The sequence below is a fragment of the Dipodomys spectabilis genome, unplaced genomic scaffold (genome assembly GCF_019054845.1).
Source record: "Dipodomys spectabilis isolate Male_0828 unplaced genomic scaffold, ASM1905484v1 ptg000140l, whole genome shotgun sequence".
Taxonomy (NCBI): Eukaryota; Metazoa; Chordata; class Mammalia; order Rodentia; family Heteromyidae; genus Dipodomys; species Dipodomys spectabilis.
The window spans coordinates 36,770,936-36,787,832 of NW_024870817.1; the positions used below are offsets into that span (position 1 = coordinate 36,770,936).

The 16,897-nt window shown below is 34.7% G+C and overlaps 1 protein-coding gene across 6 annotated transcripts in view; it reads left to right on the top strand.

Annotated features, from left to right (window-relative positions):
• Positions 1-16,897, top strand: part of Pde4d (phosphodiesterase 4D) — a 1,402,687-nt gene that overhangs the window by 1,372,225 nt on the left and 13,565 nt on the right. For all 6 annotated transcript variants that reach the window (XM_042690975.1, XM_042690977.1, XM_042690976.1 and 3 more), the window contains 5 exons: positions 5,798-5,891; positions 7,767-7,939; positions 8,756-8,854; positions 10,170-10,334; positions 11,544-11,643. In XM_042690975.1, coding sequence (XP_042546909.1) covers positions 5,798-5,891; positions 7,767-7,939; positions 8,756-8,854; positions 10,170-10,334; positions 11,544-11,643 — 631 coding nt within the window. The remainder of the gene's footprint in view (positions 1-5,797; positions 5,892-7,766; positions 7,940-8,755; positions 8,855-10,169; positions 10,335-11,543; positions 11,644-16,897) is intronic.

A 16,897-nucleotide genomic window follows, 5' to 3' on the forward strand; every position in this document is an offset into this window, starting at 1 on the left:
CTTTATTAAGAATAGTTGTTGAATTTTGTTTCATTCTGGAGTTGAATAAATGGCATGTCTTTAATGGGAAGACGACTGGATGGGACCTAATGCGAGGCTTTCTTAGGTGTACTTAATTACCAAAAATCTTTAAATTCCCATGTTGCATGGCGTATGGAGATTGTTAAAAGTATCACGGTTTTAAACTCACATACGTTTTAGAACTTAGTATCATATAATATATATATACTTTCATCTTATATATACATATATATTTATATATAATCAATCAAAAATGCCTGAAGCAAATTATTTATTGTCAGTGTCATGGGGCTACATAAAGGTAAGATTTATTTTGTCTTTGAAAACTGATTCCTTTGATTATATAACTGATAATTTTTGACAAATCATATTAGTATCCATGCTTTTTAAGCAATTTTTATATTCTTCCCTTAGATATCAACTAGAAATGAAATAGATGTTTTAATGTTCGAAATAAAATTGCATGACTGTCTATCAGTAGTCTGCCTGTTAGAAAGATTTATTGATGTGTAGTAGTTTGTCAATTTGGTGTGTGGTATAAATTTAACTTGTGCTTTAAAATATCAAGGTAATGAAATAAATTCATTGCAAACAGATTATTGGACTAATTTTATTACTAAGATTTGTGGGTTCTGGTTAGCATGTAGCTCTTAAACTTTACAAAATGAACTGTGGCTCTTTTAAACACCTATTTTAATCTGATGAGGAATTTTTTTTTTTTTTTTGCTTTTGGATATAGAGCTCTAGATGATATTTAAAAAGCAACATTACTTGACTATTTAAGTGATAATTTATTGAAATAAACATATGACTATTTATAAAATTAGAAAGTGTATTTGGTGCTGTTACTTTTATTAATGAATTTTGTTAACTGAATTTGATGAGATTGTGTTCATGCTGGAAGGCTTTTTGCCAGCCTTGTAGCAAGGTAGCATGGAGGTCTATCTCCATGATGGAAGCCGGAGGTAGAAAGACCTTATCGAGTCCCAAAGGAAGCATAAGTTTAGAAAAGGAAGTTTATTTGAACCTATCACAACATATTTTCAAGGATTCCTTTACTGTTACTTGAATGGCCTTTAGATGGACTTTTTAAAAAACATTTCTTTATGAAGGGAAATTCATCTTTCACTGTTAAGATTCACTGGAATTCTAAGAAAACTAGAGCACTTGTGTTTCGGTTGTCCAGCTACTCATTATTCTTAAGCTTCCTTTACAGCTATAAATGGTCCAGATTTTAAATGTTTTAAAATATATGTTATATAGACAGATGTTTCTCATTGTTTGATATTTTTGTCTGTTGTTGCTATTGTCATTGTTTTGAGACATGTAGTCCAGACTGGCCTCGATCTCACAATCCTGCGTCAGCCTACTGAATGCTGGGAGCATACATGTGAGCCAGCACACCTGCCTTTCGTTGTTTGAATTTTACTTGCTACTCCATGATTCATTTTTTTAATGCAAGCAACTATAGAACATACTATAAGGAATACTATAAGGAATATCCTACTAAGATTTCTCCCTTAGCTTTTAGCCAGTTGATTTTGATGCATTTTAAGGACTTTGTGGTTGTATATTATGATTTTGCACAATGCCACAGGATTCATGTTATTGCAACTAATATATGTTTACTACTCATTTAAATAGCTTTTAAGACTTAGGTCTGCCACACTTGTAGTGCATCACATTCCAGTGTGTTCAAATGGTTTTGAGCAGAATATTGTGGAAGAAAAACAAAACCAAAAATTTTCTTGCCATTTGACCTGTACTACTTTAAATTTGTATTAAGATGATATGTAATTCATTCAGAGCATACTGGCAACATTCACAATTACAGATGATTGGATTTTTAAAAGTTCTGATTAGTTTGATTAATTTATCATTCTTTTCTAACAGTCTTAAATATAGAATGCTAATTAGTGAAAAAGAGTTTTGAAACCTGAAATGCAGAATACAGATTCAGCTGTCTTTGCACTTTGTTTTATGTCTTAAAGGCTGTTCATAGATACTCTGATGCATGAGAACAAAGAAAAGATCTGAAAGCATTCACTTAGAAATCTTCCTTTTTTCCCCTTATTGCAATCATGTTTTTTTTCTACTGTTGGCAAAACTATTTCAACCAAAATCTCTGAGAAACTCACCAATGTAAAATACTTCAAAAATAGTCAGCTGCTCATTTAAATTGTCATGCATTTTCAAGTAGTTTTCATTGAAAAGAAGATTTATATGTTGTTTTCCTTAAATTTGTTAAGAAATATAATGGGGTTCTAGGAAGAATATATTTGATTACCACTTTAAATCATTTTTCTCTATCGCTTTCTCCCCATCCATAGTAATGTTGTGTAACTATTTATACAAATGTTTTAATCATTGTGTGAATTTTGCTAGCCATTTCTTGGCTATCTTTAATGCAGAAAAGCATAGAAAATAACAAACACCTCCAAATCCCCACAGAATTTAAGCTTTTCACCAGCTCATTTTGATACATTTTTTAAGGGCTCAAGATACAGTCATCTCAAACTGATAGAACATTGACTTCACATTAAAAATGTGTTTTCTGGTATATCACCAAGTTGTAAGATCAGCTACCAAGTGAGAATACACTTGCAATCATTTTTTAGGTTATTAATTAACTTCCTTAGATTGGAAGTTTTTTATCAGTAGCAAAAAAGGAAAACAATGTTAATTTCTTTAGAAAATACCTTCGTGTTGTAACATGTGACTGTTTCAAAATTATCTTTAGGAAATTTCCCATGCTCCCCCCGCCCTTGGGAAAATTATTTATAAAGGTTTATTTGAAATACTGTCCCTTGTAATTATATTTAAATGAAATGTTGACTTCTTTGAGGCACCTTGCAAGCATTCATAGGGAGACAAACATACAATGAAGGGCTTCTCCAAATTATGCTTTTGTGTTTGGGAACAAAGACAGGAGAATAGTCTTCGATGAGGCACAATTCAGTGGAGTTTACAGACTGTCATCTATTCGGTCTGTACAGTGGATGCCTTTTCCTGGCTGTTTTTGCTTTTGTTGTTTGTACTAACTGGTTACTTTGATGAATTATAATTCTATAAGCAAACTGCCAGAAAATCACGATTCAGTCTATTCTTCTAGAAAATGCTAATATTTCATATAGCATTTCTGCAGGTATATCTGATCATGTTTCTGCTTGGGTATACGGTGTGTAGTTTCTTCTGCCACGTTTGATGTATGGTAAACCGTGGGCCTGTTAATGATGATGTCCACCTGCCCCAGCAGGCCTGCATTATGTCATGCAGTTGGGTTGAGAGAAGTGCAGGGGAGCCGCTGTTTCTATACAGCCCTCTGAGTGTCTCACAGTGCTGAAAGCAGGTCCTAGCACCCAGTGTCTTTATCTTCAAGGGTTTTGCCATAACCAGGTAGTTCTTAATAGCTTTTTGCTCATAAAACATGCATCACTTTAGGTCAAAGAAATGTGGCGTTGAATGCATGCAACTCGTTTGGGTGTGTTTGCCTCATGAGCAGGTTTTTTATTTTTCAACAGTAAATCTCATCTTTTCTTACATTGCATGAATGTGGTATTATGTTTTTGAAACACAGTCACAACTTCCCATATGAATACTTCTAAATTCTTTGACAGAACTGGATAAAGGGTTAGCTAGTGAAGTCCTTCATCTGTTTGGCCTACAATGATAAAAGCCAGTTATCCATATAAAAGGCCCAGAAGTCTGGGACTAAGTGACAGAAAGAAACCTGAGGGACACAACTCAAGATTGAGCATCTGCTATGTCCCAGGATAAATATTTACAAGATACTTAAATCAATACTTACAACTTGTTGACACACATAATTCACTTAAAAGTGGAAGTTAGTAAAGATGGACAAAGATTTTGAACACTATTGCAAATATCTTTCTGAATATTCTTAAAAAGCTTCAATTTTTATTTTGTCCAATAGATGACAATGCAGAATGCTCAGTGATAACAAGCACCAAGCTGTGTTTTATATACTACATGACCCCATTTTAAGACGCGTGTATATACACACACAGACACATAGATAGATATATCTATTAGGTACATACTAACTGTACCAAGAGGTTTCACTGTATATGACTTCTTTCTCCTGTACAACTTTCTAGAGTTTCTATCATATATGTATATAATTTAAAAATTAACAAGAAATTATATAATATATGAATAAAGAAAATAATCAGGAACTTAGCAGTCCTGATTTTGAGAATAAACTCTCTAGACCTATAAATTGACAGCTAGAATTTATCTTCTTTATTCTTGACTGCAAATGTGTCTTTCTTATATCTAACAGTTTATTGAAAAATTAGGTCCCTCAGTGTTTAATGATAGTAGTTAAATTCTTAAAGCTTATTTGGATTGACTTTGAAAAACATCTATTTAACTGTATTGAGTCTGACCATCTTTATATGAATATATGTAGAGAATTAATAGTTTTGAAATTTCTAAGTAAAGGAATTCAATACAAATAAGAATTATATTTCAAAAATTTCCAAAAGATTAGCTCATTTCTCCCCTCTAGACTTAAAAGGAATTTAAAGTAAAATTATAAATTTTAGCCAGGCACTGGTAGTTTATGCCTGTAATCCTAGCTACCCAGAAAGCTGACATCTAAGGATCACAGTTTAAACCCAACTGGGCAGAAAAGTTGCTAAGACTGGGCAGAAAAGTTGGTGAGACTCGTATCTCCAGCAAAAAGCCTAAATGAAGGTGTGATTCAAATAGTAGACTTGAGCAAAAAAAGCCAAGCAAAATTGACACCTGAGTGCAAGCCCCATTTCCGGCACAAAATTAAGTAAATAAAAATAAATTAAAGGCTACTAAAAATTAATCTTTGACTTTTTGATCAAGTAATAGCAGTTACTTCATTTTCTGTGTGGTGAGAAATATGAAAGGCATATGAAAAGGCCCAAGGACTTTCCATGTCAAAAGGAAGGATTGACACTAAGAAGCAATTGATTGGTAGACAAATATGATAGCTTGAGAATTTGGGATAATGGTAATCACATTTGGTGTTAGCAGATCAATTTCAGTGGATGAACTAGGTATTGGAGCCTCAATAAAATAAATTGTGAAATAATGGAGTAGCATGTTGAAAATTGAGCCGTTTTTACTCCGTGATTTGGGAATGGGTTGGTAAATCCTATGGTTGTGAGGACTCACAGCTTATGCTTCCTACTTGACAAAAACTCTAAAATGGAAACATTATGGAGAATATATTCAAAGTTCTGAAAGAGCACCCAATTTGTTGTTTTTCTATATGGCAAAAGACTAGATTTTAACCTTTAGACAATAGTTTACATTCACTTTTTATAGTGATAAATGATGAAAATATGTCATGTTTAATCATATGGCAACAGTTCTGTATGCATATAAATTATATTTTTCTTCTCTAAAGACTAGTAATTGTCTTCATTTTTTAATCTTTCTTTCTAAGATTAATGTCATGGAGTGTCAAAGTCTCTAATACTGACTGCCTGTAACAGTTTAAATTGAAGATGATTAAAGTAAAATGAATTTCAAAATTTAGTTCCTCACTCACATTAACGACTTGCACATATTTGGTAGTCTCATGTCTGCAGTGTCTCACCACTGTCACAGACAGCACAGATTGTAGTATTTTTCTGTGGACAGTATTGTAAATTGTCAAAACACTTTAAAATATTTTTATTGTATTTTCCTGTATTTTAGGGCATGATTATACTAGTTCATTTAAAAAAAACTCTGTTGTTTCATTGTATTTGTTTTGTTTTGTTTTATTTTCTAGTTTAAAAGGATGCTTAATCGGGAGCTCACCCATCTCTCTGAAATGAGTCGGTCTGGAAATCAAGTTTCGGAGTATATATCAAACACATTCTTAGGTGAGATTAACAGCATGAACTTTGTCATTTTTCCCTTTTGATTTATTCACTTGTTGGTTTGTAAAGGGGGACTGGAGTGTCACCTCATTCTGGAAACCAGAGAGGTGTGAAAATTTTGTTTGTATTCATCTTATTAATCATTTGAGACTACAAGCCTGTAAGCTTTGAAATCTAAGGTGACAAATAACAATTGTTTTATTTATTTATTTATTTAGTGTCACTTAATATCAAACTCAGGGCCTTTCATGTGGTTTGCAAGTGCTCTATCACTGAGTTACATTCATCGTGAGATTTTTTTTAGAAAACTAAATTATGAAGAATATTTTACAAAGACATCTCTGTAAATTCTTGTTAAAGACTACTATTGTTAGGAATGAGGTATCTAATGGAAAATTAGAAATGGTTTCTACACTTGATAGTTTGAAAGTCTTATAGACACCAAGTTGGCAAACCAGTGGACAAAGACTGATTTGCTAAACTGGTCACCAGTGGCTCATGCCTATAATCCTTGCTACTCAGTAGCCTGAGATCTAAGGATTGCAATTTGAAGCCAACTTAGACAAACAAATCCATGAGACTCTTATCTCCATTTAATGAGAAGAAAGCCATAAATGTAGGTGTGGCTTAACTGGTAGAGTGCCAACCCTAAGCAAAAAAGCCAGGTAACTGTGCAAGGCCCTGAATTCAAGCCTACTACACCCCCCCCCCAAAAAAGGAGAAAAGTTCATTGATCTAATTAAGATTGCAGCGTCCTAGCATAATTCTCATACCTCAAATGAAGAAAGGACATGCAACAAGTAAAAGTCAGTGTTCTTGGCATTTCCTATGTGATTTGATATACATTTACTTTCAAAACAGAATCACTGTAATATCTACCTTGTACATATTACATAGCCACCTATTGCACTATAGTATTTGCAAGGTTGAGTTAGGGGTACTGATTGCTTTTAATGATGGATTACTGTTCCAAGACTTCCTGAATATTTTACTTTAGAAAACAAAAATGGGCATATATGCCCACTTATATTTTGGGTAATGTTTTAGATTCTTATCTGGTCTCCATAAAACATGGTAACATCATAACATCCCTTATCACACTACGGAACAGAAATAAAAGTATCAGAGGTAATATAGTTTTTAAAAAATACTGTTTGAGGCGGTTCAGTGGTAAAGTGCTTGCCTTGCATGCATGAGGCCATGGGTTCAATTCTTCAGCAAGACATAAGCAGAAAAAGCTGGAAGTGGAGCTGTGGCTCTAGTGGTAGAACACTCACCTTGAGCTGAAGATCTGAGGAACAGTGCTGCCCAGGCACAGAGTTCAGCCCCCCCATGACCACCAAATAAATAAATAAATATATAACTGAACTCCCACAGTATAACCTATTTCATTTAGATGTTAGGTTCACACATTGATGTTTATTGGTGTATGAAATTGTCTGTTTTAAGGTATATGTTAAAACTGGAGTCCTTAATTGTAAACAGTAGTTTACAAGCCACTAGGTAAATTTCAAACAGAAATGGACTTGATGAGCAGTGTAAATAATCAAGAGTATTGCTTTCTCTAAGCATGTTATCCTATGTCATTAATAATATTTTCCTTAGGATGTTCTATTGGGAGGCAACCACTCTATTTGGTATTAATTAGTCTGTAGTAGAATTTACTTGGTTAATTTTTGTTATAATTTAAGGATATCAAATTAGTTCTGCTCCACATAGAATTATAAACAAATCAAGTCTTCAAAGAAAAATACTATTTGTGAACATTCCCTAGAATACATAGTGATCAATTATAACTTGTCCTTTTGTATGCGCTGGCTTAAGAAGAAAACAAATAACATTAATAATGAATGTAGCATATTTTCTCCATTTCTTAAGATAAGCAACATGAAGTGGAAATTCCTTCTCCAACTCAGAAGGAAAAGGAGAAAAAGAAAAGACCAATGTCTCAGATCAGTGGAGTCAAGAAATTGATGCACAGTTCTAGTCTGACTAATTCAAGTATCCCGAGGTTTGGGGTTAAAACAGAACAAGAAGATGTCCTGGCCAAGGTAAGATTTCAGAGATCATGCAGTGAGGCCTCCGAATGGATTGTGAATCACTCTTCTTTAAATTGATGGAAAAATTCATTAGTTTAAATATGTATGTGTTTTCTTTAAATATGGAAATGCACTTTATAAAACTCAATCCTTTTGGGGGATTCTATTAGTATTAGATTTAGACAAGTGGTTTGAAATATATGTGTTCTATACCATTTTTGATTTTGGTCTTTTGAGTTAGAACACTATCCTCACTCCTGTAATACAAGAGTAGTTAAGGACCTGTGACTAGATTTTATCCATGAAAACTAATGTTCAAAGAATGTGAATTTAGTCATGATCATAAATGCTATTAAGCAATACTATTTATCTTTAAGTAAGATTACCTTGTTTGCCTGTTTTTACATGGTATATCCATTATATTTAAAATGAATCATTTTACAAAATCTTTTCATTAAAGTCCACAAAAATCATTTCCTTTAATTAATTAATTAATTAATGTTTTGGTGCAGGTCCTGGGGCTTGAACTGAGGACCTGTGCCCTGCCCCTGAGATTTTTTTTTTTTTGCTCAAGGGTAGAGCTCAACTTACTTGAGCCACAGCTCCATTTCTAGCTTGGTGGTAGTTAATTGGAGATAAGAGTCTCATGGACTTTCCTGCCCCAGCTGGCTCTTTGAACTACAACCCGTAGATCTCAGCCTCCTAAGTAACTAGGATTACAGACATGAGCCACCAGCACCCAGCACTTGCCCTTAATTTTGAAGTATTTGTGTTCATTGCCTCATGTTCTCCTACCTTCTAAGTTGAGGTGTTTTTCTTTTGCCCCAGGAACTAGAAGATGTGAACAAATGGGGTCTTCACGTTTTCAGAATAGCAGAGTTGTCTGGTAACCGGCCACTGACTGTTATCATGCACACCATTTTTCAGGTAACGTGGCTTTCTATCACATGTCTTTTATTTAGTGACTGTGTTAGTCATTTCCCACCACTTTGACAAAAATACCTGAGCCAGACTACTTAAAAGCAAAGATTTATTTTGGCTCCCTGTTTCTAAGAATTATGGCCAGGACAGAAGCCTGCAATAAGTTGGCTGCTCCATTGCTTTTAGGCTGTTGTGAGATAGGGCATCATCATGGGTGTGTTCAATACAGCAAAGCTGGTCATCTCCTGGCTACTAGAGAGTAGAGAGTGAGAGAGGGATAGCAGAGAGAAAAGAAAGAAAAAGAAAGGAAGGAAGGAAGGAAAGAAGGAAGGAAGGAAGGAAAGAAAAGAAAGAAGCTGGGGGGAGAGTTGCAGAATGAGGGAAGAAAAGGGAATGGGGCAGAAGAGGTCTCACTTCCTAATAGTCCCTTGTCTGTAGCCTCATCAGAGGAGAAATCTCTTTTAGTGGTGCCACCATCTGGGGACAGGCCTTCAACACATGAGTCTTTGGGCCTGTTTTATATACATAATAAGGCCTAGGCCTTATCTCTAGGCTGCAGACTCTGCCTATATTCTGTCTCCCTTCCTGCTCACCCTTTTGCTTACTTTGATACTTCTTTTTTCTTATTTGTTTCCTTACTAAGGGACAAATAAAGATATAGAAAGGTAGACTATGGGTAAAACAGAATAAATCGCTTTTTTTAAATCAATTTGCTTTCTTCCGTATTGCATCTTGTGATGTGGAAGAATTGAAGTAGTTCATTAGAAACAACAATGTAAGAATTGTCTCTGTGACTCCGACTTGCATAGAGAGAATGGAGTGTGTTCGTTTTTTTAAATGAATGAACTTCATGCTGACTAACCTTAGAATATAATTTCTTCAGTTAGTTTTTACTGTCGTGGTATCTTTTCCATATCCATTTCCCCTTCTTAAGGAGCCTTTGCCTCCACTGTGGGTGGGATTTAACTGAGAGGCTATTGCCAGTGCCTCAGGACTAGAACAGGAGACTCCAACCAGGTTTCATCTGGTGTGACCCAGGGCTGTCAGTGACTCCTCTGCAGCTGACACAGAAGCGTCTCTGATCGGCAGATCCTTCTACCTCACACCATATAGTTTGGGTACAGCACTGTTGGCCTTCAGAAGGATAACTCAGTGATGGTATTGTTCTTTGCATTCCTAGACCATTCCAAAGGTTTCCATTTTCTGGCCACTAGACATGGCAAAGTATTAACTTCTGGGTTTTCTGTAGACAACTGTGGTCTATGCTTTTCCTGTAGCATGCTCTGTGGAAATGGTAAGAGTATTACTTCTTTTCCTACAGGAACGGGACCTGTTAAAAACCTTTAAAATTCCAGTAGACACTTTGATTACATATCTTATGACCCTTGAAGACCATTACCATGCTGATGTGGCCTATCACAACAATATTCATGCTGCAGATGTTGTCCAATCTACTCATGTGCTATTATCTACACCTGCTTTGGAGGTAAATCTGCTTTCTAAACATTGAAGAACAGTAACTTGCAGCTCATTTTAAGTTTTCTTAAGAATTTATGTTGAAGAATTACGAGGGAACACAATCACTGGCCTCTTTGGAAATATGTTGGCTTACAGGGGAGAAATGTGGAGATAAATAAACAGTTGAATCTTTGATGAATTTGGCCCATGAAATTTTTTCAAATACTTAGGGATTCATTTGTTTATAACACTGCTTCTCCTAAGTGATCTACTGGACATTTCATAAATCACATCAGGCTTATTAAATTTTAATTAGTTTGTGTTGAAATTAAGCCTGATGGCTTTTACATGTATAGTTAATTGGATTTTTATTTTATAAAATATGAGCAATGCATTAGTACTAAGAAAGTGTTAGAAGGAAATACTTCCAATTTTTCCACATCTTAAGTACTTATTCCATTAAGTTTTTACTAACATAACTTTAATTTTCCTTAATCCTTTTTTGGAGGAAATTCTCTTTTGTGTACATTGCTTTCATTGGAAAACTATTTTGATCATTTAGTCAAATGGTTTTCAACAGGAGATGATTTTTTTTTGTTTTTTTTTAGGAGATGATTTTTGTCCCTCTTTCTTTCCTTCTCCTACCTCCCAGAGACCTTTACCAATGTCTGGAAGCATTGCTAGTTGTCACAGCCATCACGTTTTTGGTCGTGCTTACCACCAGCATGTCAAACAAGCAACTCTGCTAAAAACCTGATATTATTCAGGACAGCTGCCCAGCCCAAGTGGTTTTTTTCTGGCACAAAATGTCAGTTGTGCTGAGGCTTAGAGTTTCTTTTAGAAAGTGTTTAGGAAAATTGCTTATATTTCATTAATTTCAGAATGTTACACTCTGAAAATTATGATTATGGATTTGAGGCCAGCCTGAGTTATGCACCAACTCTATCTCAAAAAAACAAACAATATTTATATTGTCTACATAATATATATATAATGGAATTAAAATATTTGGTCATATACTAAAGTGAGAAATGTTTTCTTCCAAAAGTAAAATATAGAAGATCATGGGTAAATCATTCCCTAGGATTTTCACTGACAGAATCATGAATATATATATTTTGAAGTTTCAATTTCTTTTCGGCCTGAATTCTAGGAAGCTATTCCTCATTTGTGTATGTGTTTCATTTATGTCATGATAGAATAGTAATATTACTTTTATTGTATAATGTTTTTCCAGGCTGTGTTTACAGATTTAGAGATTCTTGCAGCAATTTTTGCCAGTGCAATACATGATGTAGATCATCCTGGTGTGTCAAATCAGTTTCTGATCAATACAAGTAAGTGAAGTTTAAAGTATTGTGGTATGTTTATAAAATTGGATTTTCCCAGTGTTATAATGTTCTTTCAAGATGGGTTTGTGTTTCAATGATAGTCCATTTATAGTGGTGGAATTTATCTCTGAAAATTACTTTCACATCCCATGAGGCATATGGTGTTTGGAAAAACAAGTGATCTGGCACTTTTGTAAAAATGATATATTGCTGTTCCTAGACATTGGAAAGCATTAAGTGAATTTTAAAGAGAAATCTAAGTGCCTATTCTGCCTTTAAAGTTTTAAATACAAAGGAATGCTTGTGGAAATCAGTGATAAGCCCACTCCATGTTATATAGATCCAATCCCCTCAGCAGCTACAGCTTTCCTTTTCCTCACTCACTATCACCAGGCTGAGTCTACTTTCTTTGTGAATCTCGTCAGAAGAAATTTTTCTCCCAGTCTGATTTTTCAGCCACTTAGTTTTGTCCCCATGTAAGAAGTCATCACTGCGTTTGGAATTGTAAGGAGACTCTTCGTATGGATATCTTGGACTGTATAGAGAATATAAGGGAAAGTTTGACCTCTGCCTTTGGAAAAGAATTCAGGCTTACAGAAATTCTATTTCATACTTGAAGTTCATGGGTAAATGACTTAAGTGGATAGGGAAGGATTTAAGTTTCTTATTAAAACTGTGAAATTGTTTTAAGAAAAGGTCTTATTCAAATTAGGAGTTTGCCTCTTTTCTGGTAGTTTTTGTATTTGCACTATAGCTGTTGAGCTATAGCAGTATCCATCTTTTTGCTATTTATTTTCAATATTTTTCTGTAATCCAGATGTATACAGAGAATTTAAATGTAAACTTACTTTGAGAGATTTAACTGAGATGTTTAAGATTATTGAGATCTATTTTTATGTCTTTTACTCTCTGTTACTGCCATACAACAAAATACACTTCACTGGGGAGAATGGGAAGTTATTAAGACTCCTGAGATATAGGGATAGGAGAATGTATTTGAGGTGTTTGGGTTAGTAATTTCTTTATGCCAGTTATACGGGAGAACATTTCATGTTCCAATGACCTGTAAAAGCGTGCTTGCAGGACTCATGAAAGCATACACATAAATATTAGGAACCATTGAATACCCCATCATCCACCTACCCCCAGATATGTATTATAGCAATATCTAGAGCTGACTAGCCCTTTCTCAGAAGAGTTAGCAAGACATGCAGTGTGAGGCACACGAATTTTCCATGTACCCTACTGTTTAGTATTTTGATATTCATATATATAGCAATATGGTCTTCATATTATAGATTTGCAGCAAATACATAAAAATTTTGTTTTGATTCAATTTTGGACATTTAAGAAAGGTAACATTTTTCTTTAATAACATGAAACATGCCCACTGATATGTTTTCTTTTTATCACCATATTGTATAATTCCTTATAACCGGAATTAAGAAGAGAGAACAAATTAAAACAGTTTAATAAAGTCTCTGTCTCTGAAGCCCTGTGACATACTTTTTTTTTTTTTTTAGGATAATGAGGGTCAATTTTGTTCTTCTTTCTTGTATATCCTTCAAGGGCAATTTGGCATAGAATGCAGCTCAAGAGCTCTGCTGGGAACCAGGGCATTGGTGGAATCTTGTTATCTAAAATAATGTAGCCCCAGTCCACAGAAAAGAATAGCAACTCTGAAGATTTGAGAGCCACTGATACAGACGATGGGAGAAATTTGGAGGATGATTATAAATACAAAGGGAAAGGCCAAAGATGCCCACTTAAGGTCATTTTTCCCCCCTAGTGATTTGTCCAGAGAGGAAGGTTAACTAACCCTGCTACTGGAAGTTCTCTGCTACCTGGTGATGCTGGGGTCCTCCTTTCTGTGGGTGCGCAGCATCCCAGGGAAGCCCGAAGTTGCCAGAGCAGCTTTTAGTGGGATGTAATGTTTATTCATGGCAGACAAGAATGAGTCTGAGTTATTCCTAAGCAAATGAGTCAGCATTGTTACTTGGTACCTGGAAGTATCTCTCAGGTTTGGTCAGAGTCTCAGAGCAGTAGTACCATCTTAGTTGAATGTTAGGGATCATAGAAGCTAGAGCTGGCTGTTCTGTTGTTTTTGCTGTTTTGAACCACAGAAGAGTTTGAATAGCTAAGAACATTTTTTTTAAGTTTTATTTTCATAATATGCAAAAGAGGATCTCCAATGATTTTAAACTTGTAGTAAGTGGCTTATGAAATATTCTATCAAAACTGCTTATCTCTGATTTACAGTAAACTTACTTTCTATGAAGTAGGCTTAAGTTTCTCTTTTCTGTGACTTTCCTAGAAGAGTTAAGCATTAGTGAGTCAGAAAAGCACAGTCTCAACTCTTAGCTTGGAACTAGAGCTTCCTACCTGTCCCAAGCTAAAGGTGGACAATAAGGAATTCTGAAGAATTTTAATTTTAATTTAAGGTTTATTTTAAGAAGGCTGTGGAGCCATGACCAGTTGAAGGGATGTGCCCCTGTTTGTGGCTGATGAAGAAAAACACTAGTGCAGATCTGGCTAGTTCCCAGTACAGTTACAGTCCTGCTTCTTGGTTGTGATCATATTTCTCTTTGTTTCATGTGTGAGTTTTAGGTACCATATATTTTTTATACTAATTGTATTTATACTCATTGTAAGCCTCCTAGAGGTTCTAAAAGCAGAGAGATCACTTCTACCTTGAAGATTTGGTTAAACTCTCCCTTCCCCAATTAAAATAATATACAATAGGAGGTGAAGCTTTATTAAATGTTTTGGGAGTATGAGGAGAATGTGAACAGGACATAGAGAAACTGAAGTTCAGGCAAGAAACTATCTCTAAATCTTTTAAAAGATAATGCATTAAAATGAACCCATTTATATTTTATGCATTCATATGAAATTTTAATATTATATATCAGAAGATACTAATCACAAAAAATCATTTAACTCTACAGCTTTATTTTTTGGACAAAACATAATAAAATTGTGAGAAGTATAGAATATAGAATATGTAGCACAGAATTGTATTTGGAAAGAGACTCATTTTTTTATATAGCAAAAGATGCTTAAGTTTGGGAAAAAGATTTATTTATATTAGTTATGTATCAAAGTATATGTTGTTCTTTTATTTTATTATTTTATTTTTTGCTTTCCTTTCTTTTCTCTTTTTGGTTTCCAAGAGTGGAGTAGTACATCCTATTTAGGTAGGGCTGCAGCTGGATCTCATGAACAGTACACGTACATTTTTAATTACTGTGATTTTTTTCTTTTTGGTGCCAGTACTAGAGCTTGAATTTAGGGCTTCTTGCTCGATTTTCTCACTCATTTCCGATGCTCTACCATACCTCCAGTTCCAGTGTTTTGCCAGTTAATTGGAGATAAATTTCTTGGACTTTTCTCAGCCTTGAATAGTTAGGATTATAGGCATGAGTCACCAGCATCTACCTCCCTCTAATTTTATTTTAACCTGCATCTTCCATAGCTATAGTAATAGATTTTATAGAGAATTTATTTTGCTGTATGAACCAGTAATTTCAAAATAAAAACAAATATATGTTTAACAAATGGGGGTAATATAGATATAACTAGGTCTCATGTAATTGGATAACAATGTACTGAGAACCTGCCAAGTGTCAAAAAGTGTTATAGGCTTGAGAAATGCATGTTGAACAAGACAAAAGCTTGGCTTTCACAGACGTACATTATGCTGGAAAAGACAGAGTCTAGCAGGTGAATATGTAAAATGAGGCAAGCTTAGTACTATGGGTTGAGACATACAGAGTAGATGAATTGAGAGCCAGGCAGTTTTAAATTAACACTTTGGCTTTCAAAATGGTATCAAGTTAAGAGCACTCCCCGCTCCTCATCTCCAGAAAAAGTCTGGTGAGAAGTCCCTCTAAACATTTGTGTCTTCTGTAACGTTGAAACAAATAATATATTGTCATTTTCTTACCCTGGCTGACTCTAGCTAAGCGATAACAATGGGCGTGCAGGTCTTCCTCTACTTTTGGTATCTATATCAACAGGCTCTGAAGTGTTCTTGCCCTATCTTTTTTCCAGTCTTTTTTCCAATCATTTCTGTGGACATTGCTACCGTGAAGAAGTGAGTGTATGTGTGTGTGAGTGTGTGTGTGTGTGTGTGTGTGTGTGTGTGTGCCAGTCCTGGGGCTTGAACTCAGGGCCTGTTCCTCAATTTCTTTTGCTCAAGGTTGTGGCTCTACCATTTGAGCCACAGTCACAGTGCACTTCTGACTTTTTCTGAGTACATCAGAGTTGAGAATCATGTACTTCCTGCCTGGGCTGGCTTCAAACTAAGATCCTCGAATTTCACCTTCCTGAGTAGCTAAGATATTATAGGTATGAGCTGCCGTAGACAAACCTAGTCTTCTTTTACTCCCTGTGTCTATGAATCTCTTTTCTTCTCCATTTCCCCTCCTAGATTGAGAATTGATGGAATTTCAAGTCAGTCACCACTGTCTTTTTGCCAATGGTTTTTATGGAAGAAATCTTGGGAACATTATTAGGATCCACTCACATTTCCACTATCTTCGTAATACCATATAATCTTTACAAACATTTTGAGGGATTGATCTCATTTTATAGATAAGGCCAGAAAAGGAAAGTTTGAGTGCTCACTTCAAAGCTAGATCTGATTTCTGAGCTCAAAATCATTTTACCTCAAATACTTGCACATTAATTTACTCTTGAAAAATGTGTTTTTCCAAGCAGATAAGCAGAAGTGTGTGTGGAATTTACCTCTATTTCCTATTGAAGCATGGTAAACTTGAAATTTGACCCTTTTTTCTCTCCCTTATGGAGTATATGTTATTTTTTTTAAAAATATCTATTAAGCTTTTAGAATATTTTCATTGTAAAACAGAATAGAAACCATATGAAAAATAAAGAAGATACTAAAATTCATCTGATATTCTTCCTTAAATGTAATAATTTCATTGAATAACATTTCAGATTTCCAGTTAGGCAGATACACACACAGATACATAGAGAGTGTTCTGTCTATCTTATCTATCTATCTATCTATCTATCTAAGCTCATATTATAAATGCTTTCCTATAAACATTTGCATATTCAATAGCCTAGTTTGGACATGTTCCCTGTTTTTAAAAAATTGAATTTATTTGAGCCTTCTTAATGGATATTGAGTTATTCATCACTTTCTACTCCTATTTCTTTGAACTTGTGTGATAATCTTCAGTTTAATATTTTACATTTTGATATAGATTGCTTTGTTGGCCCTCCAGAAAGT